Source organism: Natator depressus, chromosome 18 (assembly GCF_965152275.1).
Source record: "Natator depressus isolate rNatDep1 chromosome 18, rNatDep2.hap1, whole genome shotgun sequence".
NCBI classification, from domain to species: domain Eukaryota; kingdom Metazoa; phylum Chordata; order Testudines; family Cheloniidae; genus Natator; species Natator depressus.
Genome location: NC_134251.1, coordinates 947,842 through 975,800, shown reverse-complemented (window position 1 = coordinate 975,800; position 27,959 = coordinate 947,842). Strand labels below are relative to the sequence as shown.

General features: G+C 50.9%; 1 protein-coding gene across 2 annotated transcripts in view; it reads right to left on the bottom strand.

The window, feature by feature from the left end:
* Nucleotides 1-27,959, bottom strand: part of ALPL (alkaline phosphatase, biomineralization associated) — an 81,879-nt gene that overhangs the window by 11,404 nt on the left and 42,516 nt on the right. For both annotated transcript variants that reach the window (XM_074933970.1, XM_074933971.1), the window contains exons 5-8: nt 25,854-26,028; nt 24,992-25,167; nt 9,793-9,936; nt 879-948 (exon numbers count right to left, since the gene is read on the bottom strand). In XM_074933970.1, coding sequence (XP_074790071.1) covers nt 879-948; nt 9,793-9,936; nt 24,992-25,167; nt 25,854-26,028 — 565 coding nt within the window. The remainder of the gene's footprint in view (nt 1-878; nt 949-9,792; nt 9,937-24,991; nt 25,168-25,853; nt 26,029-27,959) is intronic.

The window sequence follows — 27,959 nt, the reverse complement described above, 5'->3', positions numbered from 1 at the left end:
AGAGATGTTTTGATCAAACCAACAAGTACAAGGCAATGGGTGGACATCAGAGGGTGGCACCCAGATACGTCGGAGCTGGCACATAGCTACGTCAGAGGGCAATACGTAACTTGTTTGTACTGGGGTATAAAGAGGTATCGCTGAGGCAGTGTTGGCGTCTGGATGACGGGAGAATGGAAAGTCCCGCCATTCACTGACCCAGTCCATTGTCACGAGCATACATGGTGTTAGTGTATCATTGAGCTGGGACATTAGCACTGTCCTTCGTCGGCAATAAACCTGACCAAGTTCCTTTGCTGAAAACGGTGTCTGTGGATTTAGTGGGCAGCTCAATCAGTCTGCTATCTCCGGGGACAGGGCTGGCTCGACAGTTTTTGAGGCCTTAAGCAGTGGGAAAAAAAAAAAAAAAAAACCCTGCCTCCGCGGACGGCAAAAGGGAAGAAGCTGCCGCCGATCTGCCACCGTGGCTGGAGGAGCTGCCGCCCCTTTCGAACTGCCACCCCAAGCACCTGCTTGGAACGCTGGGGCCTGGAGCCCGCCCTGCGCGCAGAGCTGAGATAGAGAGAGCGCACGAGCGAGCACACACACACACAGCCGACATCTGACCATACCTCCCTTTTAGCAGCAAGGGAGGGGCAGGGTGGTCTTGCCCCTTGCCACCCAACCAGAGATTTACAAAAGTGCCTAAGGGAGCTAGGTGCCTAACTCCCATGGACATTCACTGGCAACTAGGTACTAAACTTGCTGAGGAGCATTCACAAATCCCACTCAGCACCCATCTGCAGCTCCAGGTGCCTGAACACCCTCGTAAATCTGTCCCACAACTCACCGATTTTCACTTAGCTCCCGCGCCTCCAACCTTTGCCTTAGATACTCACCTAAGAGGAAGTCCACTTCCATCAGGTTAAGAGACAACAGGTCACTGCGATTCCAGACGTACTGGGCATTCTAGGGGAGAGCAATGGAACAGCAGCTGTTTTGTACACTTCCTTATAAAGGGGGATTAGAAATAAGACATACATTTATCAGGGAGGGGAATTAACCACTAAAAACAATTTCCCAAGGGTTGTGGTGGTTTCTCCATCACTGGCAATTTTAAAATCAAGACTGGATGTTCTACAAGATCTGTTCTAGTTCAAACAGGAATTATTGTGGGGAATTTTTCTGGCCTTTGCTATGCAGGCAGTCAGACTAGATGATCACGGTGGCTACTTCTGCCTTTTGAATCTAGAAGCCATAGGTATTTCCCAGATATGGTATTTGCCATATGTATTGCACTCACAGAGAACATCTGCCATATATCCCAGATATATGCATCAATATCTGCCCAGACAACTTCACAGGCATGAAAATCAGGCAACTTTGCCCTCTTTAACACATTTATCTTGTATCTTAGTAAATGTATTTTATTGTGCAATGAATGTTCATCATAATGATCTTAAATTCATATAGCAACTTGGATCCCAAAGCATGTCACAAACTACAGATATTGTAAGCTCTTTAAAGGTTGGACTATCATTTTCTATTCGTTTGTATGGTGCCCAGCACAATGTGGTATTGACCTGGTTGGCCTCTTGGTGCTACTGCAGTATAAATGTTACTTAATAGACACACAGCTACAGAAAGCAGCATAGAAATGCAGCCACCTCTGGGGTGGAGGGCAACAGTCAAACAGAACAGTGGCATGGGGGGTTTTTTGATCAAGAAGTGAAATCGGATCTTTAGTTTCTCCAGAAAATTGACTGGACCTATTCCGAGGACTCCTGTGGAAAATAAAACAAATAAAGCACCCAGCGCAGGCGCCTCAGGAGCACTCAGCGTTGGCCCAACTCTGCTCCGAGTGACAGAACTCCCCTCAGCGCCGCTGAATAAGAGGTCGGCCAAAGTGGAACACTTTTTGAACATCCCACCCATAAAGTTTAAGCTCAGAGCAAAGTTTGGCAGCCCTGGTACAAGGCTCAGAACACGCAAAGGCTTTGGGTTCAACGCACAAGATTGGGATTCAGGTTTGGATCCTACAGCACTAAAATCCCACTAGCCATTCTCACAAGGTTTTGGCCCAAAGCAGCAGAAAAATAAATGTAACAAGATTCCCAGCAATTCAATAGCATGAGGCTGTAGTCTCCTCAGAACTAGAAAACTGGGCCCTCTTGGGTTTGGTTCTGCCCTGGAACCAGGGGGTTGGAGCAAAGGCTAATGAGGGTTGATAGCAACAATGCCCATAGATCTGCCAGTGCTGTAGAAAGAGGGACTTCTGGTCCAGATCCTGAAATCAGATCCAGGTGGGTGGCCCCCTGTACCTGTGCTGACCATCATGTTGCTTATAGGAGCTGCCATGAGCAAACAAACCCACGTGTCTCCTTCCCTTCCACCCACATCTCAGCCTCAGACACTAAATGATGGGGAGACCCTCAAAGGTCTGAAGGTTTGTGATAAAATGAAGTGCGTTGGGGGGGGGGGGGAGGAGCTCCCTTTTATGAACACCCAGCCAGCCAGTTAGTTGTAAAATCCCTCTTGATGTCTGTTCTCTGCTTGCTTTACCTGTACAGGGTTAACAAGCCCACAGGTAACATGAAAGGAGTGGGCACCTGACCAAAAGAGCCAATGGGGAGGCTAGAACTTTTAGAATTGGGAAAGAAACTTTTCCTTTGTCTGTTGTTCTCTGGGCTGGAGGGACATGGACCAGCAATGCTGTGTAAGGTTTGAACCAGATATGAAAAAGAAAAAATGATTTGGATAGGAAATATTTAGACAGACACAATCAGGTTTCTTTCTTATTTTGGCTTGTGGATCTCCTCTGTGCAAACCCCTGATGCTTTTGTTTGCTTGTAAGTTTTAAGCTGAACCCCCAAGAAAGCTAGTTTGGGTTCCAGGTGTATTTTTTTCCTTTTTGTTTTTTAAAAAAAATTACCTTTAAGAACAGGATTGGATTTTTGGTGTCCTAAGAGGTTTTCACAAGTGTTCATAGAATCATAGAATATCAGGGTTGGAAGGGACCTCAGGAGGTCATCTAGTCCAACCCCCTGCTCAAAGCAGGACCAATCCCCAGTCAAATCATCCCAGCCAGGGCTTTGTCAAGCCTGACCTTAAAAACTTCCAAGGAAGGAGATTCTACCACCTCCCTAGGTAACGCATTCCAGTGTTTCACCACCCTCTTAGTGAAAAAGTTTTTCCTAATATCCAACCTAAACCTCCCCCACTGCAACTTGAGACCATTACTCCTTGTCCTGTCCTCTTCTACCACTGAGAATAGTCTAGAACCATCCTCTCTGGAACCACCTCTCAGGTAGTTGAAAGTAGCTATCAAATCCCCCCTCATTCTTCTCTTCTGCAGACTAAACAATCCCAGTTCCCTCAGCCTCTCCTCATAAGTCATGTGTTCCAGACCCCTAATCATTTTTGTTGCCCTTCACTGGACTCTCTCCAATTTATCCACATCCTTCTTGTAGTGTGGGGCCCAAAACTGGACACAGTACTCCAGATGAGGCCTCACCAGTGTCGAATAGAGGGGAACGATCACGTCCCTCGATCTGCTCGCTATGCCCCTACTTATACATCCCAAAATGCCATTGGCCTTCTTGGCAACAAGGGCACAATGCTGACTCATATCCAGCTTCTCGTCCACTGTAACCCCTAGGTCCTTTTCCGCAGAACTGCTGCCTAGCCATTCGGTCCCTAGTCTGTAGCTGTGCATTGGGTTCTTCCGTCCTAAGTGCAGGACCCTGCACTTATCCTTATTGAACCTCATCAGATTTCTTTTGGCCCAATCCTCCAATTTGTCTAGGTCCCTCTGTATCCTATCCCTGCCCTCCAGCGTATCTACCACTCCTCCCAGTTTAGTGTCATCTGCAAATTTGCTGAGTGCAATCCACATCATCCTCCAGATCATTTATGAAGATATTGAACAAAACCGGCCTCAGGACTGACCCCTGGGGCACTCCACTTGACACCAGCTGCCAACTAGACATGGAGCCATTGATTCACTACCCGTTGAGCCCGACAATCTAGCCAACTTTCTACCCACCTTATAGTGCATTCATCCAGCCCATACTTCCTTAACTTGCTGACAAGAATACTGTGGGAGACAAAAAGTCTTGCTAAAGTCAAGAAACAATACATCCACTGCTTTCCCTTCATCCACAGAATCAGTAATCTCATCATAGAAGGCGATTAGATTAGTCAGGCATGACCTTCCCTTGGTGAATCCATGCTGACTCTTCCTGATCACTTTCCTCTCGTGTAAGTGCTTCAGGATTGATTCCTTGAGGACCTACTCCATGATTTTTCCGGGGACTGAGGTGAGGCTGACTGGCCTGTAGTTCCCAGGATCCTCCTCCTTCCCTTTTTTAAAGATGGGCACTACATTAGCCTTTTTCCAGTCATCTGGGACTTCCCCCGTTCGCCACGAGTTTTCAAAGATAATGGCCAAGGGCTCTGCAATCACAGCCGCCAATTCCTTCAGCACTCTCGGATGTAACTCGTCCGGCCCCATGGACTTGTGCACGTCCAGCTTTTCTAAATAGTCCCTAACCACCTCTATCTCCACAGAGGGCTGGCCATCTCTTCCCCATTCTGTGATGCCCAGCGCAGCAGTCTGGGAGCTGACCTTGTTCGTGAAGACATGTTGTTTGATTAGCTGGTAGCACAGCTAATTTCCTTTGTTTTCTTTCTCAGCTCTTCCCCAGGGGGGAAGGAGTGAAAGGGCTCAAGGGTACCCCACAGGGAGGAATTCCCAAGTGTTCCTTCCTGGGTCCAAAGGTTTGGGGTTTTTTTGCATTTGGGTGGTGGCAGTGATAACCAAGCCCAGGTCAGAGAAAAGCTGTAACCTTGGGAGTTTAATACAAGCCTGGAGCGGACAGTATTAATTTTTAGGTTTCAGAGTAATTTTTAGACTCCTTGCAGGCCCCCAACTTCTGCACTCGAAGTGCCAGAATGGGGATTCAGCTTTGACAAAGTTCCATTCAGTTCAGATGCTTCTCCTGTGTGACTTGGCCTAGAGAGGCTTTGCCATGAGATATCCTGGTTTGGGCTGAGCCAGAAATACCCTGAGCTAAGCCTCTTACATAAGGCAGGTTTCAGGGCTGGTCCTGGCCAAAGCCAGTACTGAGCTGCATGGGGGGAAAAGGAGACAAATGTCACCCAAACTTTGACCATCAGGCAAGGCTCCAGTTTGGGTCATGCCAAGATTCAGGCCAGCTCAACCTTCTCCAGTCACAGCATGCTTTATGGCTGCTCCCACCGCGCCAAGGGAAGAGAAAGTTCCTTCCGCTTGACTTCACAGAGGAATTTTAAACATGCCTGGGGCCAATACTGCTCTCCTGGCTCTAGCCATTGCAGCCGGACTGCTAGCCCCCTTCCTCACCCAGATGCCCTCTGCTAGCCAAGATACCCCAGAAGAGTGACTGCCTGCTCCTAAATAGCCAGGCAGCACCAATGCCACTAACACGGAACCTGTGTGGGCCCCTTACTGAATGAGGGAGGCAACCTAGTGACAGAGGATGTGGAAAAAGCTAATGTACTCAATGCTTTTTTTGCCTCTGTTTTCACTAACAAGGTCAGCTCCCAGACTGCTGCACAGGGCATCACAGAATGGGGAAGAGATGGCCAGCCCTCTGTGGAGATAGAGCTGGTTAGGGACTATTTAGAAAAGCTGGACGTGCACAAGTCCATGGGGCCGGACGAGTTGCATCCGAGAGTGCTGAAGGAATTGGCGGCTGCGATTGCAGAGCCCTTGGCCATTATCTTTGAAAACTCGTGGCGAACGGGGGAAGTCCCGGATGACTAGAAAAAGGCTAATGTAGTGCCAATCTTTAAAAAAGGGAAGGAGGAGGATCCTGGGAACTACAGGCCAGTCAGCCTCACCTTAGTCCCTGGAAAAATCATGGAGCAGGTCCTCAAAGAATCAATCCTGAAGCACTTACATGAGAGGAAAGTGATCAGGAACAGTCAGCATGGATTCACCAAGGGAAGGTCATGCCTGACTAATCTAATCGCCTTTTATGATGAGATTACTGGTTCTGTGGATGAAGGGAAAGCAGTGGATGTATTGTTTCTTGACTTTAGCAAAGCTTTTGACACGGTCTCCCACAGTATTCTTGTCAGCAAGTTAAGGAAGTATGGGCTGGATGAATGCACTATAAGGTGGGTAGAAAGCTGGCTAGATTGTCGGGCTCAACGGGTAGTGATCAATGGCTCCATGTCTAGTTGGCAGCCGGTGTCAAGTGGAGTGCCCCAGGGGTCGGTCCTGGGGCCGGTTTTGTTCAATATCTTCATAAATGATCTGGAGGATGGTGTGGATTGCACTCTCAGCAAATTTGCGGATGATACTAAACTGGGAGGAGTGGTAGATACGCTGGAGGGGAGGGATAGGATACAGAAGGACCTAGACAAATTGGAGGATAGGGCCAAAAGAAATCTGATGAGGTTCAATAAGGATAAGTGCAGGGTCCTGCACTTAGGATGGAAGAATCCAATGCACCGCTACAGACTAGGGACCGAATGGCTAGGCAGCAGTTCTGCGGAAAAGGACCTAGGGGTGACAGTGGACGAGAAGCTGGATATGAGTCAGCAGTGTGCCCTTGTTGCCAAGAAGGCCAATGGCATTTTCGGATGTATAGGTAGGGGCATAGCGAGCAGATCGAGGGACGTGATCGTTCCCCTCTATTCGACACTGGTGAGGCCTCATCTGGAGTACTGTGTCCAGTTTTGGGCCCCACACTACAAGAAGGATGTGGATAAATTGGAGAGAGTCCATGGATAAATTGGAGAGAGTCCAGCGAAGGGCAACAAAAATGATTAGGGGTCTAGAGCACATGACTTATGAGGAGAGGCTGAGGGAGCTGGGATTGTTTAGTCTGCAGAAGAGAAGAATGAGGGGGGGATTTGATAGCTGCTTTCAACTACCTGAAAGGGGGTTCCAAAGAGGATGGCTCTAGACTGTTCTCAATGGTAGCAGATGACAGAACGAGGAGTAATGGTCTCAAGTTGCAATGGGGGAGGTTTAGATTGGATATTAGGAAAAACTTTTTCACTAAGAGGGTGGTGAAACACTGGAATGCGTTACCTAGGGAGGTGGTAGAATCTCCTTCCTTAGAGGTTTTTAAGGTCAGGCTTGACAAAGCCCTGGCTGGGATGATTTAACTGGGAATTGGTCCTGCTTCGAGCAGGGGGTTGGACTAGATGACCTTCTGGGGTCCCTTCCAACCCTGATATTCTATGATTCTATGATTCCCCTTCGGGGCACAAGCAGCAGAAGAAACAGACTCCCTTTGAGTCTGAGGGAGGCCAGGATACACCAGCTGGTCCTAGTAAAACTCAAATGTTCCCAGTGGTTTATGTCCCAGCTAAATCATAGTCAATGGAAGAGAAAAGCAGTTTCCATTGGATACAGAATTTTCCTTTGTTCCTTCCTCTGAGCTGCCACGCAGCCTTGCCATGGGCTGTTCAATGGCCATTGAACGCCCCCCCCCCAGCCATGGCTGCAATTCTGCTGCAGCAAAGCGACTCCCGAGCATACAAGCCAACAGCTGGTAAAAGCCCATGGGATCCTTTGTGATTAGAGGCACTAATGTGAGAGGGTGAGCACAACTGAACCCCGAAAAACAGGAGCCACAATAAGAAGCCTAGCACTCAGAGAGGGCAGAACGAGTGTTACGGAGAAGCAAGGGGTATGGTCAGACAGGCAGCATCACTGATATTCTTCAGACTAGAGGCTACATTCATTCTCAGCTCAGATCTGATCAGTTGGGATGGGGGTGGGAGCATGGAAGGTCCTCTTTCCCTGACCAAAGCCCCATGCAGTGGCATCCTCCCCTGGCTAAGACCTGGATGTGCTTCTTCCCTGAGCCCATCCAAGCTGCTCCAAGGGCTGCTCCAGATACACCGAGTAGTGCTGTAACAAATGCTAGTGCAGCAGCACCTAGCAGCAGGGGAGTTCAGGGCTCAGGCTTGGATCAGGGAGTGAGCTGGTGTGTTTGCAGAGCTCCCTAGGGCTGCTGCAGGGCTAATTTCAAAAGGTCCCTCCAGAGGGTCTGGGGATTTTCAGAGAGTTTCCCCGCACACAATTATCATCCCTTAGACTGGAATAACCAGCCCCATTTGTCCTCTGCCGACTCCTGTTTTCACACTCAGTGGATGCAATGTGGGCACTTAAAACTGAAGCCAATTAGAAATCTAAATTCCATCAACATCAAAGCTGTTCAGACCACAGGGCTCACTGCTGTCTTCAGGCATTCATCCACCATAATTTCCAGTCTCTCTCCCTCATCCCCCAGCATCCCCACCTAAGCAGGAACTGAAATCCCAGGCCTGGTCTACACTAGAAAATTAAGTCATCTTAACTACATTGCACAGAGTGTGAAAAATCCACACCCCTAAGCAATGCAGTTAAGCTGCCCCAAGTCCCTGTGTGGACAGTGCTAGGTCAGTGGATGAATGTTGACCTAGCTACTGCCTCTTGGGGAGGTGGATTACCTGCACTGACAGGAGAACCCCTCCTGTCAGCATAGAGGGCCTGTGCCGCTATAGTGTTTAAGGTGTAGACAAGCTGCACACAGAGAAGTGATCGATTTTGAGACAGAGCTCTCAATCCCAGTACAGCACGTGCAGGAAATTCCAGACAACAGCTCAGAACTGGGTTTGCCACGACATCTGCTTGGGAGGCTGTATTAGGACAAAGTCGTCTTTCAGCACTGGGGATACTATCTAGTTAGGCAGCGGAGCATACAAAGAGAGGCAGGTTGGTCCAGTGGCTCGGACACTGGCTTCAGAGGCCTGGGTTCTATACCAACCTCTACTGAGTGACCTTAGCAAGTGGCTTCACCCCCTCCCACCCTTTATTTGTCTTAGCTATTTAGTCTGCAAGCTCTTCCTGTGTGTTTGTTCAGTGGGGTCTTGACTTCAGGACTTCTGGAATATAAATAAAAACCATACAGGCATCTAGGGTCTTCTGCAAAGATTAGCTCCAAGCCTGGGTAAGAGGGGTGACTGGAAAAACTGGGTGGAAGCTGGCAACAGCCCTCTTTGTAATCAACAGCCCCCCATCGACATTCCAGCAGCAAAGATACTAGGTTCTGACAGCCACACAGATCTCTAGAGAGACAGCAAAGTGCTGATGGGACAAAGTCTCTGGCCAAGAAAGGTCAAAGGCAGCTGGGCTCATCTGTGTTACTCTAAAGAGATACAAGGTGGGTGAGGTAATAATTTTTATTGGCCCAACAAACCAGAACAAAACAATAAAACAGAAGTTGTCCAATAGAAGATCTCACCTCACCCACCTGGCCTCTCTAATATTCTGGGATGGACACCACCACAGCAACACTGCGAACTCTAAAGAGAAGTACTTTTATGCTGAAACTCAGGAACGTTCTTTTCTTTCGTTCGTGCCCTGGGTGTCCAGATAGCAGTTTCTTAGAGCACCTTTCATCCTGAAGGACCCTTAGCGGTGGGCCAGGCGCTCCCAAGCTGTAATCCTGGCTCCACTGCTGACTCACTGTATGATCCTGGGTGAGACGCATCGCCTGTCTGCCTCGGTTTCCCATCTGTAGGACACAGCTCCTCATTTGGATGGAAGGTGCCAGACAGAACGGTAAACACTCCCCATTCCTGGCAGGGGCTGTGGAGGTTAGTTACTGACTGTGAGGGCTTTGAACGAGGGAAGTGCTACATCAGCAGGATTATTTCCCTATCTTTGGACATGAGCTTGAACCAGAGATCCCTGAGTAAAGAATCTTTAAACCTGCAGCCCCTCTGGCCTTGATCCTCTCCCCAGACATCTCCCTCCCTCCCCTTTACCTTGTCTTTAGGTTTCTTATCTCTCCAGACATCAATGAGGTTTTTGCCATCCAGACGAGTGCCCCTGTACTTGTCATCATCCCGGTATTCCACATCACTGGTGTTCTTTGGGAACATGTATTTCCGGCCACCTCCCATGATCACCTAGGGCAGGGCACAAAAAAAGAACCCAGTTTCCATTCAGCAACACCAGAGTATTTCAGCGATCAAGCATGTTAACCCTTTGGTTAGTAAACATGGCAGGCGACCAGCTTGGCTTAATGGTGAAATCCTAGCGGATTTTAAACATAAAAAAGAAGCTTACAAGAAGTGGAAGGTTGGACATATGACCAGGGAAGAGTATAAAAATATTGCTCGGGCATGTAGGAAAGAGATCAGGAGGGCCAAATCGCACCTGGAGCTGCAGCTAGCAAGAGATGTCAAGAGTAACAAGAAGGGTTTCTTCAGGTATGTTGGCAACAAGAAGAAAGCCAAGGAAAGTGTGGGCCCCTTACTGAATGAGGGAGGCAACCTAGTGACAGAGGATGTGGAAAAAGCTAATGTACTCAATGCTTTTTTTGCCTCTGTTTTCACTAACAAGGTCAGCTCCCAGACTGCTGCGCTGGGCATCACAGAATGGGGAAGAGATGGCCAGCCCTCTGTGGAGATAGAGGTGGTTAGGGACTATTTAGAAAAGCTGGACGTGCACAAGTCCATGGGGCCGGACGAGTTGCATCCGAGAGTGCTGAAGGAATTGGCGGCTGTGATTGCAGAGCCCTTGGCCATTATCTTTGAAAACTCGTGGCGAACGGGGGAAGTCCCGGATGACTGGAAAAAGGCGAATGCAGTGCCCATCTTAAAAAAGGGAAGAAGGAGGATCCTGGGAACTACAGGCCAGTCAGCCTCACCTCAGTCCCTGGAAAAATCATGGAGCAGGTCCTCAAAGAATCAATCCTGAAGCACTTACATGAGAGGAAAGTGATCAGGAACAGTCAGCATGGATTCACCAAGGGAAGGTCATGCCTGACTAATCTAATCGCCTTTTATGATGAAATTACTGGTTCTGTGGATGAAGGGAAAGCAGTGGATGTATTGTTTCTTGACTTTAGCAAAGCTTTTGACACGGTCTCCCACAGTATTCTTGTCAGCAAGTTAAGGAAGTATGGGCTGGATGAATGCACTATAAGGTGGGTAGAAAGCTGGCTAGATTGTCGGGCTCAACGGGTAGTGATCAATGGCTCCATGTCCAGTTGGCAGCCGGTGTCAAGTGGAGTGCCCCAGGGGTCGGTCCTGGGGCCGGTTTTGTTCAATATCTTCATAAATGATCTGGAGGATGGTGTGGATTGCACTCTCAGCAAATTTGCGGATGATACTAAACTGGGAGGAGTGGTAGATACGCTGGAGGGGAGGGATAGGATACAGAAGGACCTAGACAAATTGGAGGATTGGGCCAAAAGAAATCTGATGAGGTTCAATAAGGATAAGTGCAGGGTCCTGCACTTAGGACGGAAGAATCCAATGCACAGCTACAGACTAGGGACCGAATGGCTAGGCAGCAGTTCTGCGGAAAAGGACCTAGGGGTGACAGTGGACGAGAAGCTGGATATGAGTCAGCAGTGTGCCCTTGTTGCCAAGAAGGCCAATGGCATTTTGGGATGTATAAGTAGGGGCATAGCGAGCAGATCGAGGGACGTGATCGTTCCCCTCTATTCGACACTGGTGAGGCCTCATCTGGAGTACTGTGTCCAGTTTTGGGCCCCACACTACAAGAAGGATGTGGATAAATTGGAGAGAGTCCAGCGAAGGGCAACAAAAATGATTAGGGGTCTAGAGCACATGACTTATGAGGAGAGGCTGAGGGAGCTGGGATTGTTTAGTCTGCAGAAGAGAAGAATGAGGGGGGATTTGATAGCTGCTTTCAACTACCTGAAAGGGGGTTCCAAAGAGGATGGCTCTAGACTGTTCTCAATGGTAGCAGATGACAGAACGAGGAGTAATGGTCTCAAGTTGCAATGGGGGAGGTTTAGATTGGATATTAGGAAAAACTTTTTCACTAAGAGGGTGGTGAAACACTGGAATGCGTTACCTAGGGAGGTGGTAGAATCTCCTTCCTTAGAGGTTTTTAAGGTCAGGCTTGACAAAGCCCTGGCTGGGATGATTTAACTGGGAATTGGTCCTGCTTCGATCAGGGGGTTGGACTGGATGGCCTTCTGGGGTCCCTTCCAACCCTGATATTCTATGATTCTATGGTTAACCAGACACTGGTTTTCAGTTCCCTCTCTGTTCCTGTCTCAGGGTTCTGCTCTCTGTCAGTATGTGGACAGAGACATGCTTGCAGTCTCAACGGGATGCAGCATAGTTTAGTGGAGGGATCAGGAGGCCAAGAACTCTTGGGATTCCAGCTCTGTGACCTGGAGCAAGTCACTTCAACTCCCTGTGCATCAGTTTCCCCCCCCACAATCTATAAAATGGAGCTGATGATACTGGCCTACTTCCCTGGATGGAGGGGGTAAGGTTTAATCAGTTACCGGGCTAGACCTCAGTGTAGCACCACAATCAGTTTACAGCAGCTGAGAATCTGCCCCCCTATCTGTCGTACATTAATCAGAGCTCCTCAGAGCCCTACTCACAGAGTCACCAGGATTAAGACGGCTGCTAAAATGCCATCAGCTGTCATGTGACTTTTACAGCCCTTGGGACTTAACACTCCTCGATGCAATTGTTGAACTAGGAATGGACACCAGCAGCTTGTCCAGTGGGCACAGGTGGGCAGAACAGGAAAATGCACCAAACCACTGTCTGCAGATTAGCTGGCGAAGGTGTGACGGCACCTAGTCTCTTTCTCTCCCTCATTCTTGCAAAAATCATCATTAGAGGAATGGATCATCAGCGAACCTGTCTGTCCTAGATATGCCACAGGAAAGCAGGACCCAGGATTTTCCTGACTGGTGGGGAAGGCTGAATCACAAGCCTAGACTTTAGCCTTCTGACTATTTAAGTATTTGGACTGACTGGTCCGAATGGCCCTTGTACTCAGTGGGCTCCTGACGTGAATGCGGAGAGACCAGCACTAGCTAATGAACCCCATAGCCTGGCCCAGAGCACCCAGCTCACCACGACCTCTGGCTGCTGCTCACAAGACACCCAGGTCACTTACAGTGACCACAGCAGATTCCTGTTGCAAGGTGCCAGCCAGCTGTGACCTGGAAGGGGGACATGGCTCGCTGCAAGGCTTGGGCTTTATTAGAAATTATTCCTGGACTCCATGCAAAAACTCCTTGGCAGTCGCACACAGAGCACCGCTGGCCCGAGCGAACGCCGGCTGTAAAGCTCCGTTGCTGCTCTCTACCAGCCAGGGCCAGGAACAGCACGTGCTTCCTGCCATTACAGTCGCCCGTTCACATCCCCGTCCCACAGGTCCCAAGGGAGGGGAGGGTGTCACGTCCCGGGTGCCCCACACACCGCTTACGCCAGGGTGCTTCTGCCACAGCGCGGGAGGCCTAACCACTGCAGGCCGCAGCCTTGCGCAAACAGGCATCCCCGCCGCAGGGGCACAGCCTGCTCCTGAACGGGGCACTCACGGTGCTGAGCAGGAGCATTCGGGAAAGGGACCATATTGGTTTTTGCTTCTCTGGTGTATTTGGGGTTTTTTTTAAAATTACTGTTTTAAAATGAAAGAGTAACAGCCAAGGAGGGGGTGGGAAAATAATTCACTGGCTTGGACACAGATCCTGGTGTCCTCCTGACAAGGGGGAGACATTCTGTAGCACCCGGTCCGGGGGGGAAGAAGTGCCCTACCCAGGATGCACAGATGCGGCTGAAAGCAAAACTGAGCTGAGTCTGTTAAAGACATTGGGTGAGAGCTGGCTCCAATGGTGAGAGCAGAGCCCTGGGCCAGCCCAGCTGGGTTCCATCCTCAGTCTGCCGCAGGCCTGCTGCCAGATTGGGGGCCTTGGGCAAGTCTTTTAGGGCCAGATTTGTAAAGCAGACAAGGGTACCTCTGAATCAGAGGCCAAACTCCAGCCCTGGCTCGTGGCCCTTCACTGTGCGGAGGAGACAGGCTGGATTTGGTTCTGAATTGAGTGTGAGACCTGGAGACTGAACTGTGAATTGCCTCCTGTTTCTGGGAATGGGGGATGGGAGTCAATCATAGAATATCAGGGTTGGAAGGGACTTCAGGAGGTCATCCAGTCCAACCCCCCTGCTCAGAGCAGGACCAATCCCCAATTTTTGCCCCAGATCCCTAAATGGCCCTCTCAAGGATTGAACTCACAACCCTGGGTTTAGCAGGCCAATGCTCAAACCACTGAGCTCGCCCTCCCCCCAAGTCATTCTTCACAGCCCCAGGAGCAGCGCTGATGTTAGCTGGGAGCGCCTGGTGATGGTCGAACCCTGGAGGCAGCTGCTCCCTAGCGCCCCCACTGGCTGTCTGCCACACTGCGGTGGAGGGAGCTCTGGCTGCTCCCTTGCCTGCTTCTCTGCCAGCAGGCTAGGGGAGTGCCTGGCTCTGCCCGAGCCTTAGGGTTGCCAACTTTCTGACTGCAGAAAACTGAACACCCTTGCCCTGCCCCAGGGCCCCCCCCCCGTCGCTCGCTCTCTCCCACCCTTGCTCACTCACTTATTTTCACCAGGCTGGGGAAGGGATTTGGGGTGGGGAAGGGGATGAGGGCTCCAGGTGGGGGTGCGGGCTAGGGTGAGGCTGGGGATGAGGGGGCTCCAGGGTGGGGGTACGTCTGAGGGGTTCAGAGTGCAGGAGTGGGTCCAGGCTCAGAGGGATTTTGGATGCAGGAAGAGGCTCAGGGCTGTGGAAGGGGGTTGGGGTGCGGGCTCCAGGCGGCACTGACCTCAGACGGCTGCCAGAAGCAGCCAGCATGTCCCTCGGCTCCTAGGTGGGGGCATGGCCAGGTAGCTCTGTGTGCTGCCCCCGTCAGCAGGTGCCGCCCCTGCAGCTCCCATTGGCCATGGTTCCCAGCCAGTGGCAGCTACAGAGCTGGCGCTCGGGGTGGGGGCAGCATGCAACACCCTGTGGAGCACCCTCGTGGCCGGCCCTGCGTCTAGGAGGGGGAGGGACATGCCAACCAATTCCAGGAGCTGCACGGAGCCAGGGCAGGCCCTGCTGACCGGACCTTTAATGGCCTGTCAGGAGTGCTGACCGGAGTGACCAGGGTCCCTTTTGCCTGGGTGTTCCGGTCAAAAAACCAGTTGCCTGGCAACCCTACAGGAATTGATCAGCACTTGACCTTTTAGAAATCCTGTGTCCAGCCCTCAGAGACATCTTTTCCCTTAAAAGTAATGGGAGACATGTCTGAATCCCCTAGATGGCTTGGGGAATCTCACCCCAACCTCTCTCTAAACTAGAATGGAGTTAACACCCCCTGGGCAAGGGGCCCTGCCTTGGAGCTTTGGCTGGAAGGGCGGGGCAAAATGCTGCATAAACTCTGGGCCCAGTTCTATCCCCTGATGCTTGGCTGCAACTCCCAGTGCAGGGAAATTGAGGCAGAACTAGTCCTAGGATTCAGGGAACTGCCTACGCTAGGTTTAACCATGCCAGCTGACATGTTCGCATCCTGCTGCAGGCACAGCAGCTGTAGCTTTTACCTGCAGCAGCTCACACGTTCAAACTACAACTGTCCTGCCCCTCTCAGATGTGCAGCCCACGGGAAGGGGGAGTGGGAGCTGTTCTTGAGCTCAAGAGGCCCGCAGACCAATCCTGGAAGCCCTTGGGGCCGGTCTGAAAAGTTACCACAGCTTCCCTGGTCTGCCCAGAATTGCTGCAGCGCCACCCCACAGCTCCCCCACCCCACTGCTAGCCAGCTCCCCCTGCAGACACTCCCCACAGCTCCAGGCTGGTGCTAGGGTTGCCAACCCTCCTGGTTTCACTGGGAGTCTCCTGGAATCACACCCTATCTCCCGGAGGCTACTGCAGCCAAACCAGGAGATTTTTTTTAGGTGCTGTAAGTCTGGAAGTGAAGTGGGGCTAAGGCAGGCTCCCTGCCTGCCTTGGCCCTGCGCCCCCCTGGAAGCGGCTAATATGTTCCGCCTGCGGCCGCCGGGGGAGGGAACAACCAGCTCTGCGCACTGCCCCTAGCGCCGACTCTGCAGCTCCCATTGGCTGGGAACTACAGCCAATAGGAGCTGCAGGGGCAGCACTCGCAGGTGCAGGTAGTGTGCTGAGCCGCCTGCCCCACCACCCTCCCAGGGGCCACAGGGACATGCCAGCCACTTCCGGGAGCGACGCGAGGCCAGGGCAGGCAGGCAGCCTGCCTTAGCCCCACTATGCTGCCGACCGAGAGCCACTTGTAGTAAGCACCTCCTGGCTGGAGCCTGCACCCCCCTCCTCCTGCACCAGCTCCGAGCCCCCTCCAGCACCCAAACTCCCTCCCAGAGTAGCACCCCAATCCCCCCTCCTGGACCTCTGTGCCCAGGCTCAGCCTGGAGCCTCCTCCCACACTTCAAACCCCTTGGCCCCACCCCCTAGGCTAGAGCCCACACCCCCTCTTGCACTGGTGACAGTAGGTGAGGGAGAGGGGATGGAGTGAGCGGGGCTAGGCCTTGGAGAAGGGGTAGGGCAAGGGTGGGGCCTCAGGGAAGGGCAAGGGTGTTTTGGTTTGTATTAGACAGTTGGCAACCCTAGCTGGCGCTGAGCAAGTCCTGCAAGCAGAGCAGAAAGGACATGAGTCTCTGGAAGTGGGGCAAGGCCAGGCAGGACCCCTGCAGGGAGCCCTGCTGCAGGAGCCAGCCCCACTGCACTGGCTGTGTGGTGCCAGCTAGATCAATGCCAGCTCAAGTAACGATACCAGTGAAGTCGCAAGAGCCCATGGGGTGGCTTGGTACATCTCAAAACGGCTCCCACCTGTACTGCTGCAGTTCTACTGCTGTTACCCGATCTAGCTGCACGTCTACACATGCTGCAATCACCCCTCCCAAATGTAGTGCAGACAGACTCATAGCACGGTGTCCTCCCCCCGCACTCAACAGATGCCAACAGCATCTACACAGAGACAAAGTGTCTGAATCTTCTCTCACTCCTGGTGACTATCAGGCATGTTTCCATTAAATCAATGGATTCACACTGGTGTGAGAGCAGAATCAGCCCCTTGTGTTGATGTTGGAGATGGGGCCAACCCTTCCAGGGATGTGAAGGGTAACAAGAAGGGCTTCTACAGGTATGTTAGCAACAAGAAAGTGGTCAGGGAAAATGTGGGACCGTTAGTTGAGGGGAGAGGCAACCTAGTGACAGATGATGTGGAAAAAGCTGAAGTACTCAATGCTTTTTTTGCCTCGGTCTTCACAGACAAGGTCAGCTCCCAGACTGCTGCACTGGGCAACACAGCATGGGAAGGAGGTTAGCAGCCCTCAGTGGTGAAAGAACAGGTTAAGGACTATTTAGAAAAGCTTGACATGCACAAGTCCATGGGTCCAGATCAGATGCATCCAAGGGTGCTGAGGGAGTTGGCTGATGTGATTGCAGAGCCCTTGGCCATTATCTTTGAAAACTCATGGCAATCGGGGGAGGTGCCAGACAATTGGAAAAAGGCAAATATAGTGCCCATCTCTAAAAAAGGGAAGAAAGAGAATCTGAGGAACTATAAAATCAGTCAGCCTCACTTCAGTCCTTGGGAAAAAAAAAATCATGGAGCCTCAAGGAATTTATTTTGAGGCACTTGGGAGGAGAGGAAGGGGATCAGGAACAGTCAACATGGATTCACCAAGGGCATGCCTGACCATGCCTTCTATGATGAGATAGCTGGCTTTGTGGATATGGGGAAAGCGGTGGATGTGATATATACCTTTAGCAAAACTTTTGATATGGTCTCCCACAGTATTCTTGCCAGCAAGTTCAAGAAGTATGGATTGGATGAATAAATTATAAGGTGGATAGAAAGCTGGCTAGATTGTTGGGCTCAACGGGTAGTGATCAAGGGCTCACTGTATAGTTGGCACCCAGTATCAAGCGGAGTGCCCCAGAGGTTGGTCCTAGGGCCAGTTTTGTTCAACATCTTCATTAATGATCTGGATGAGGGATGGACTGCACTCTCAACAAGTTTGCAGATGACACTAAACTGAGGGTAGGGATAGCGTCCAGAGTGACCTAGACAAATTGCAGGATTGGGCCAAAAGAAATCTGATGAGGTTCAACAAAGACAAGTGCAGAGTCCTGCCCTTAGGATGGAAAAATCCCATCCACTGCCATAGACTTGGGACTGAGCGGCTAATTGGCAGTTCTGCAGAAAAGGACCTAGGGGTTACAGTGGACGAGAAGCTGGATATGAGCCAGCAGTGTGCCCTTGTTGCCAAGAAGGCTACTGGCATATTGGGCTGCATTAGTAGAAGCATTGCTGGCAGATCGAGGAAATTATTCCCCTCTATTCGGCACTGGTGAGGCCTCATCTGGAGTATTGTGTCCAGTTTTGGGCAACGGACATGATCAGGGGGCTGGAACACATGACTTATGAGGAGAGGCTGAGGGAACTGGGATTGTTCAGTCTGCGGAAGAGAAGAATGAGGGGGGATTTGATAGCTGCTTTCAACTACCTGAAAGGGGGTTCCAAAGAGGATGGATCTAGACTGTTCTCAGTGGTACCAGATGACAGAACAAGGAGTAATGGTCTCAAGTTGCAGTGGGGGAGGTTTAGGTTGGATATTAGGAAATACTTTTTCACTAGGAGGGTGGTGAAACACTGGAATGGGTTACCTAGGGAGGTGGTGGAATCTCCTTCCTTAGAGGTTTTTAAGGTCAGGCTTGACAAAGCCCTGGCTGGGATGATTTAGTTGGGGATTGGTCCTGCTTTGAGCAGGGGGTTGGACTAGAATCTCCTGAGGTCCCTTCCAACCCCGAGATTCCATGATCCTATGGGCCCAGAGCAGAGCCCTAGGTCTGAGCGGGCCTGGCTGGTGCCTCAGACCCCGAGTCCTGCGCTGCCCCGAGCTGTCTCTAGGCATTTGCTTTGAAAGGTTTTTTTTTTTTGCTTTCTTATTTTTAGCCGAGGCACAGATTTCCCCTCTCAGGAGGTGACCTTGTGAAGCTGCCAAAACAAAAGCATTAAGGGAAACAAGCCTGCTGCCCGCCCGCCACCAGCCACCCACCCTCCCACCGCCGTGTTTCCCACCCAGGGCCGAGTTAAATCAATAAACCACGTGCCCGTTAAACCACTAACAGGCTTGGCCATTTGCTTTGTGGTTATTTTGACGCGAAGAGGGATATTCATTTACAGGACAGGCACCAGAGAACATTTCTGCGGGATTCCCCAGCCTGGTGCTGGCAGGGCGTAGACACTAGAAGGGGGGGAGGGATAGCTCAGTGGTTTGAGCATTGACCTGCTAAACCCAGGGTTGTGAGTTCAATCCTTGGGGGCCATTTAGGGATCTGGGGCAAAAACTGGGGATTGGTCCTGCTTTGAGCAGGGGGTTGGACTGGATGACCTCCTGAGGTCCCTTCCAACCCTTGTATTCTACAATTCTATGACTGATTTTCATTTTATTTTTTGCAAGGGCTACATTAATGAGACTGTGCCTCCACGGCAGGTACCTGCTCTGCTACAGCTGCCCCAGCCAACTTGATGCCTCCGTTGTAATTTTCACGTCCTTTCTTTCCATGGCCATAAGACACTTAATGACTTCGTGGCCTCATTGGCAAAAAAGCATATTGAGTGGCCACATCAGTGGGCTAGACCCCTGTGGTGGCAGAGAGATTTCTGTGGCATCAGGAAATCAGTGGGCACCAGAGCATGGCCCTTTACTTCTAGTGCCAACTGCGATCTGAAAGTCACCCTGGGAGACAGCTTATTACTCACATTTCTTTCCGCCTTCTCACGGCCGAGAATTATAGCCTTTCACAAGCGGTCAGGAAAGTGGTTTCTTCCAAAGAAGAAAGCTAATTCAATCCCAGACCACAAAATTTGGGACAGATCAAACTGGCATGGTTTTCCAGGGGGTTTTCATTCCACTCTAATGCCAATGGGAGCATGAAACAAAATCCACAGGGTCCATATGTTACTGGAAGTCAGACTACACATTCCAGGGGGCTCGTTTCCTGCTTCTAACATGTGTTTTTCCTCTGTGGAGCAGAGTTCTTATGCCTAGTAACACTGAGGCCACCATTCGGGATAAAATTAAATCCAGCCTGAACCTCTGGCCTGAAATCAAATCTCCACCACAGATGGAATAAGCTACATAACTATTACACTTCTGTTTTCTGTGTCTGTTACGTCTGAGGCCTCTGCTGCCTGAAAAGCTTGGCAGCCACTTTGGGCCCGATTTGCAGAAGAGCCCAGTTCCCATTTAGGTACCTAAATGAAGTGCCAGATTTTCAAAGTTACTCTGCTCCCAATGAAAACCACAGAGAACTCCCTTCTTTACTGAGAGCAGTGGAGAATCTGGCCATGTAGGTCTCATTCAGCGCAGGCTGGCCCAGCTGAGATTGGCCCCGCGTTTCCTCATGGAGACTTTATTGTGGCATGTTCCTGATTTTTATTGCTCTCTTCATCTACAATAAAGGTTAACCTGGATGAAAATATCTGGAGTAACACAGGTAAACCCAAAGTAGAAGACAGGCAAAAAACAAAAAACCCCACAGTTTGGTAAATGGTTTTTTCCCTTAAGTGTTCAGATCTCTGGAAGCAGCAGACTCAGAAAAGCAACCAAAAGGATTCAGAGAAACATCCAGAGCAGCCAGCACTGAGGACCACCCACTGCCCATAGTAGAGGAGCATGCAGGATACCAGGAGTGTATCTGAGCAGTTCTCATGACACAAGGTGGTTCTCAAAGCTCTGCTCACATGGAGAGTCTCCAACAGATACAGCTAAGCTTCCCATGGCACCTGGAAAAGGGACTCTGAGCCATACTCCTGCAGTACCTAGACATGCCCATTAGTAATTATTTGTGTAATAGCCCAGCCATGGAGCAGGACCCCACTGTGCTAGGTGCTGTACACAAACAGAACAGAAAGATGGGCCCTGCTTTATTCAAACGTGCCACAGTAACTCAGGTCTCCCTTGCTCAGTCAGCCAGGCCACTGTTAGGATGGGACACTTCCCACAAAGGCCCAAGTGCTGTAGGAAGTGGTGAAAGTGATTGAGCAGGGGCCGCTCTTTGCTCTGGACCAATGCCATAGTGAGAGGTGTGTTTGTAAACAAGAGCACGCTGACAGCAGCTTTCCACAATGTTTATTGTGGTTTCTCCTGCCTTGAACCTGGAATGCAGATGAATGATTAGCTGGATTTGAAGGTCATCTAGTTCCACTAACTTCTGTCAAAGCCTGTCTACTCTGTCAAAAACCTGTTCTGTAATTTCCTACAGACAGGTGCTCCTCAATAAGGAGTCCTGACGCATACCTCTACACTTCATATGCGCTGGGGGACTATTTCTCCTGCAGTAGAAGCACACCACTGTCAGAAGAGGCTGTCATTGACACTCCTACTTCTGCATGAACAGGTCTTTGCATTTAGGGCCAAATTCTGGTCCTGGTGAAAGTGCTTGAGGGAACAGATGGATCCCATGACCCCTGAAGGTCAGACCAGGGCTGTGTCAGACCAATGTGAAGAGAGAGAGTTCCTAGTACATAATAATCCAGTCTGGAGATGACAGAGGCCTAGATCACTATGGAAAGGCCCAGATCTTCTCATCTCCCTGTACCCAAGAGCAACAAAGGGGACTGTCAGTGCTCAGAACCTGAGACACAAAGCCTTGATTTGGAAGCACCAGCAAATGTCTCCAGAAGCCTCAGAGCAGCCAAATCCAGCCAGCCAGTCTCCTCACTGAGATGTTCAAGCAATGGGACCGAGAGAGTGAATCCTCCAAAAGGCATAAGTGTCACATAGGCCCCTGGCATTGGCACCAGCTGGAGGCTGTGGTTTCCTCCTTGTTCCCCTACCACATCAGAGCTGAAACAAAAAGGCAGCCATTTTGCTGAGCCCAGTGGCAGAGTTGGCCATCTTGCTGAAAAGCCAGTGCCTTTGTGATCCTCACAGATGAGAATGCCCAAGATCAGAGGTTGTAATGAAGTTTCTAAGTTGCTTTGATGGCCCTTACAGTTACAGACCCCTGGCCCAGACACCCTTTATTTTGAAATACCCCACACCAGCACCCGAGCTTACAGAGATTTAGGCCCATATCTTTGGACACATCCAAATTATGAACCCTGCCGAGAAACAGCCCTTCTCATGTGGGATACTCCCACAGGCCTAGCTTCCAATGTTCCTTTTGGGGGGGGGGGGGGGAGATGCAGAGGTGGCCTTGCAGCCCCCTGAATAGCCTACCACCCCCTCTTAGGCTTTCAGGAGGGGACCCAGCTAGCCCACACCAGCTCTCCAGGCACAAGCATTAACATTTGCTTTATTAAGAGTCACAAAGGTGGCTGTCCAGGCCAGCCAACTGCTGGCAGATCCCCAAGAACATTCCCTTTCTTCCCACTCAGTCCCTGCCATTTTCATTGCCAAAGCCTCACACAATCATGTCAGGCCTTTGCCATCGGGGAAGGAGCCATTAGCTCAGGACAGGCTGGTGGATCCCAAATGCTTACTGGGAAGCAGCATGCACCAGCTATTTATCCCCAAGGAAGCAAAGCTGGAAGCTCTGGGAAGGACGTCCTTGCTCTGCTGATGCTCCGGGACTACTTCACTAGGGCCTGATCCTGAGACACGCCAAGCTCATTGGGGATGGAGACTGCCCAGCACCATGTCGAGCTGAGCTCTCAGCCAACCCCTTTCACTTGCCACAGTCCCTGATTGAGCCCAGCTTTCAATATATTTGCCTCGGCTAGGTGGCTGTTGGATCCCCCCTTTTGCCACATTAACTGCCTGGCACCCCGGGCCAAGAGTCAGCCCCACTGGATGCCACCTTGCTAGCAATATTGCTGCCAGAGGAAGGCAAGTTGGGTGGAGCAGAGCCAGCACACAGCTTAGGGTGGGACAGGAGAACTCTGATGGGTGAGCTCCGCCAGGATGCAGAGCGGTGTCTGCAAAGTGGGCAGTTTTCTCAGAGCCCAGATAAGCCAGTTGATCCTGGGTTATTAATCTGAAAGCCTTTAATTGTCAGTGTTCCTTGGATCACTGTGCGGGGCCTAGTCAGGCTTCCCTTTGCTCCCCTCCTGTTTCCTAAGCCATCATGGCACACCGCAGTGCGGCCAAGGGTGAGATACAAGCTCATTTGGCTAATAAGTGTAGAGCTCACAGCGTTTTGAGGCAGCTTGGGAGCAACATGGGAAAAGTACCACCTAATTTCCTCACCCCAGCCCTGCCCCCCCCTCCAAACAACCCCCACAGGGGGGACACCAAAGACAGAGCAAAATGTAGATATTAACTTGGATTGTCAGGGACCAGTTTATATTCTGTTGCACTGGAATCCTGTGTCTAGGTGCTACCACAATACAAATAACTAATCACTCTCAGAGGAAGGTAATGTGGCAAGGGAGTCCTGCCCAGATTGGAACACACCCCTTTGCAGTCAGGGTCTTCTTCAGCCTGCTTTATGAAAGCCACTGAAATCTGCCTGGTCTCTTACAGCTAGTCTATCTGGCAGCTGTTTGACACGGGACTACATCAAACACACATTAGGTACTTTTCAGTTCACACCAGCAGGGTCTACATGGGGCAGTTAAAGCACGACACATTAGTCTGCTCTACAATTCTCCCCCCAATCCTCCATATTCTGCACTGTGCTGCAGTGTAGATCAGCCCTTAGACGCCATTCGGGTCAGGCATGTTTGGAGAAGGTAAAAGCCAGCCTAAACCTTCATCCAAATCCAGCCATGGAGGATCAAGGAACTGCAAATAATTTCAGTGTTTCTTATTTTTGCAGAGCCTCTCCTTCGCAGGTGGAGTTGGGACTGAAGGGGCTGACCTGGGGCAAGGGCTATCAATGCAGTGTAGCACAGTCACATACAGCACTTTCCATGCAGAGATCTCAAAGTGTTTTGCCACAGTAGGAAATGGCCATTATCCTCATTTTAAAGGTGGGGAAACTGAGGCACAGAAAGGGGAATGGTCTTCCTCAAGGTCATCCAGCATAAGAACTTAACATAAGAATGCCCATACTGGGTCAGACCAAAGGTCCATCTAGCCCAGTATCCTGTCTTCTGACAGTGGCCAATGCCAGATGCCCCAGAGGGAGTGAACAGAAAAGGGAATCAAGTGATCCATCCCCTGTCACCCCTTCCCATATACTGGCAAACAGACACACGTGCAGTGTCTACTGCAAGCAGTGTCTCATTCGGATGATTCACATGGGCAGAGTTTAGCGTACCACCACCTTTTCTTCCCACCAATCTGACCGGGCTACACATTTATCCCATGTTTCCGTAGGCTCCGCTCTTCCCCAGGAATCACGGGCAGAAAGCAAAACAAATGTTTTGAGAAGGGTCAGGGAAGTTCCAGAACTCCTACTTCTAGAACGGACAACCGATTGGTTCCCCCCACCACGGGTTTGCTCTGACATTGCACAGCTCCAAAGCACACAATGCTGACACGACTTGAGTGACAACAACAAGATTGAAGTGAACTCTCCAAGGTCCAAAGTAAACGCAAGCCACGCTGTACATATACAGAGGAATGTTTTTCAGTTGCAATAGTTTACCTACCTACGGACAACAGTAATCTACAAATCCAGCTGGGAAAAGCCCAGGTACAGAACAGCAACAGTCCTTTTCCATCACTATAAAGGGCTATACCCTGCATCACCCTCATGGATGGCCCTCGACCCAGTTCAGCAAGGCAATGGCCGAGCAGGGAGCAGAGCCAAAGTTTGCTACCTGCCAGGATGGCACCCTCCATACTGCACCATGCTGCCTTTCATGACAAACACTGTTCCCAGGCCATCTCAAGCCTAGCAGAAGTATCCACATTTCTGGGTGTTGATCCCAACTGACCATCCAACCCTTCCTAATCCATCCCCCCCCCCCCCCCAATAATTGAGTTTAGAAACAGCCCCCCATGGGTATGAACCGACAACCTCCAGCCCTGCAGAACATACTTCTACCTCTTGTGCTAAAGGAGAAACTCCATTAACTGGAAGCAGCAGCAGGTTTTCCTTCCATGGGGCCCAGCCACCAACTGGGGTTGCAGAACACATTTTACGTGTGTTACAATTTCATGATCTAATCAATGCCAGCTCCCACTGATACCAGCCCTCACCATATTATACCCAGCCCCCCAAATCATTCTTCCCCAAACCCAGGAATATAATGCTATTCATCCACCGGCTCTGCTTTTCTCCACACTATACCTCGATGTCTGGGATGTTGTCAAAGAGCTGCTGGGCGATATCTTTACAACCCTGCTGGATGGCCTCCGGGGGCATCTCGTTATCCGAATACCAGTCCCTGTTAGCAGAGTGGGCATAGGCAGCACTGGGAGTGGCGTGGTTTACCCGTGTGGTGGTGACGATGCCCACAGACTTGCCTGCAGCAGGAGAAAAGGGGTTAACAGTGGGATAAGTGAGTGGGGAGCGTGACATGCAGTTTGATGGTTAGAGATATAAAGGGCCTGACCCCGTCTCCGAGTGTAACCATGCTGCATTTACCCACGAAAGCTTATGCCCAAATAAATCTGTTAGTCTTTAAGGTGCCACCGGACTCCTGGTTGTTCATGCTCTGTTGACACCTGCGAAGGAGAGACCACCACACAAAGCATTCTGGGATGCTATCATGCAGTGCACCCTCCGCCAATTGTTTTCCCTCTGCTCACCTCATGTTGGAGGGACATGTTTTCTAGCCACAGCCCTGGAGGGGGCACTGTAGGATATGCCCAGAACAGACAGGAGATGGGGGATCTCACTGGGGAATGTCCCAGGTATTTCTTTTCAACGGATATATGGAAGGGGGCACTGTCCATTAGTTTAGGATGAAACTTCACATTGCTTTGGTTCGGGTGTCCTTGGCATGGTAGTTGTTTCTGCGGTCAGGGATGTTTTTTCCCCAACCCTTCTTTGGAAGAGGAGCACATCTGGGAAGTCCTGCTCTAAGGGACAGGAATGCCAGAAACAAAGAAATCGATGAAATGAATCAACTTGTCCCTGTCCTGCCCACCGGGCCCAGAGAGCTGGTCTGTATCACACATGACATCTTACAGCCTGCCCACTTGCTCACCTGCTCCCTTCGCCCACTTGAGAATCGATGTGACCTCATTGCCCGCTGTGGTGTTGCACTGAGCGCGGGTCACGGCTGCGCTCACGCCCACCGTCCCCTCGTTGGCCTTCACCCCACAGAGATAAGCAGTGGCAGTGCCTGCACTGTCTGGCACCTGGGCGTTGGTGTTGTAGGTCTGCAAGGATGAACGGCAGGGTTGAATGAGCAAGACCAGTGTCAGCAGCCTCCGTCACTTGCCTTTCCTCCCCAGAACAGACATGGAGGAAACAAACAGAGCCCCAAACCTCCCAACTGTATGTACCAGGGACTGGGCTGCTGATGGCCTATGGGGAAAGGAGCTGGGGTGAGTTAGGAGAAAGGCAATGAACATATACTGGCTTCAGGAGGCTGGTGTGTTCTATGCTAGGAGCTGGATTCCAGTCTCCAGGCAAAGAACAGATCACAACACCAGCTGCCTTCAGGGCAGGCTTCAAGCCCAGATTCCATGGTGAGGTCTCTATGGGGTAAGGCACTCGGGATGGGCGTGGGAAAGGAAAGGAGAGACACTCCATGCAGCTGGCATTCAGTGGGTGTGAAAAAGGAGTGGAATCTCTCCTGTGCCTTGGCATGGATACTGCTAACAAGAGGGGCTGAGATAAGGAAAGGAGTGGGGTGCTTTGTCTAGCATTCTCCTGGGTGCTGCTTTTCTTCGATGCCCTCCCATCTGTCCTCTCAGCATGTAAATTACACTGGTTTTGTGAACAAATTGGTGCAAGTTTCACTACTTTGCTCCACGCACCATGTATATAACTTGCACAATTACAGGCCACACAGCTGGACTGGGCCCAGAGGCACTGCCACTCATGCCAGGTCTGGATTCTGCCCCATGGTAACTCAAGGGTTGCAAGGAGACTGCCCTGAACCTCCCATTCCAGAGAGATGCTCCCATTCCCAACAAGGCCGGGCAGCTCTCCTGCTCTCTGCCTTGTGATTGTCCCCCAGTTCTCACTCCCCACCCTCACCCACAGCCAACTTTGGGGCATTTAACTGTTACTTCAGACAAACCCTGACTAGCCAGGCACCCCAGCCTCCCTGTGGGCCCCAGCCAACCCTGCCAAGTTGGCACCAAGACTCCGATTGCCCTTGGTGGGATGGGGCCCAGTGATGCCAGGAAATTGCTCCAACTGCCAACCTCTGCAGCATGCAGGGGCAACTTTGGGAGATGCCCATGTTCTCAACCCTTTCACCTACTAGCACTGATATGACCCCCTTGCCCTCCACCCACTGATACTGTTGGGCTCTTCCTGGTGAGGGGGAAGGCTAAGTAGCAAGGGAGAGATTGCCTCAAGGGGCGTGCCTGTGCCTTCAGGCTCAACTCCCACAGCAGAAAAGGGAGCTGGCACAGCAGGACCCCTATACCTCGTGCCATCACCCAGCTGCCCACAATCCCTGCCTTTCAGCTCCATGCATATTTTAACTCAATCCAGAACATTTTTAACCTGGCACCAGACAGGGACACTAGGCAATACATTTGATCCTATTCAAGAAAAAATAAAAATAAAAAACCCCACACCTTGCAAAAAATAAAGTTTTTCCTCCAAAGTGGGGCATCCCTCACCCTCACCTTGTGGCAAGCAGCTGGCTAGCCTCACCCTGCACTCCACTGTGGTGAGATGCATTATTGACACAAACATGGATTGAATCAGGGCTTCAGTTCAGAGCAGGGAGGCAACAGCAGGTGTCTCTGTGCCAGACCATCCACCTGTGGCCAGCTGCATGCCAGCAGATGGGCTGGGTGAAGAGCACAGCCCTGCAAATGCTGGTGCCAAGATCCCTTTTCCAACCCAAATGCCAGGGACTCATGTCCAGGGAAAAGCAGTCTGAGAGAAATGAAATGGCATTTTTAAGTTTGTTTTTAAGAGCAGCTCATCTATGCAGTGTTTTACCCTAAGAGCTGCCACTCTGCGAATGAGGCACTGGTCCCTGTGATATTAGGGACTGTGCCTTCAAGGGCCGAGCTTCCCAGACAGCCTGGGTGGGGTACCATGAAGTTCATGTTATGCACAGACGGTTGGAACCAAACTTAGAATAAAGCAGATCTCTTGTAAACTCCGTAAGCTCTGTGCG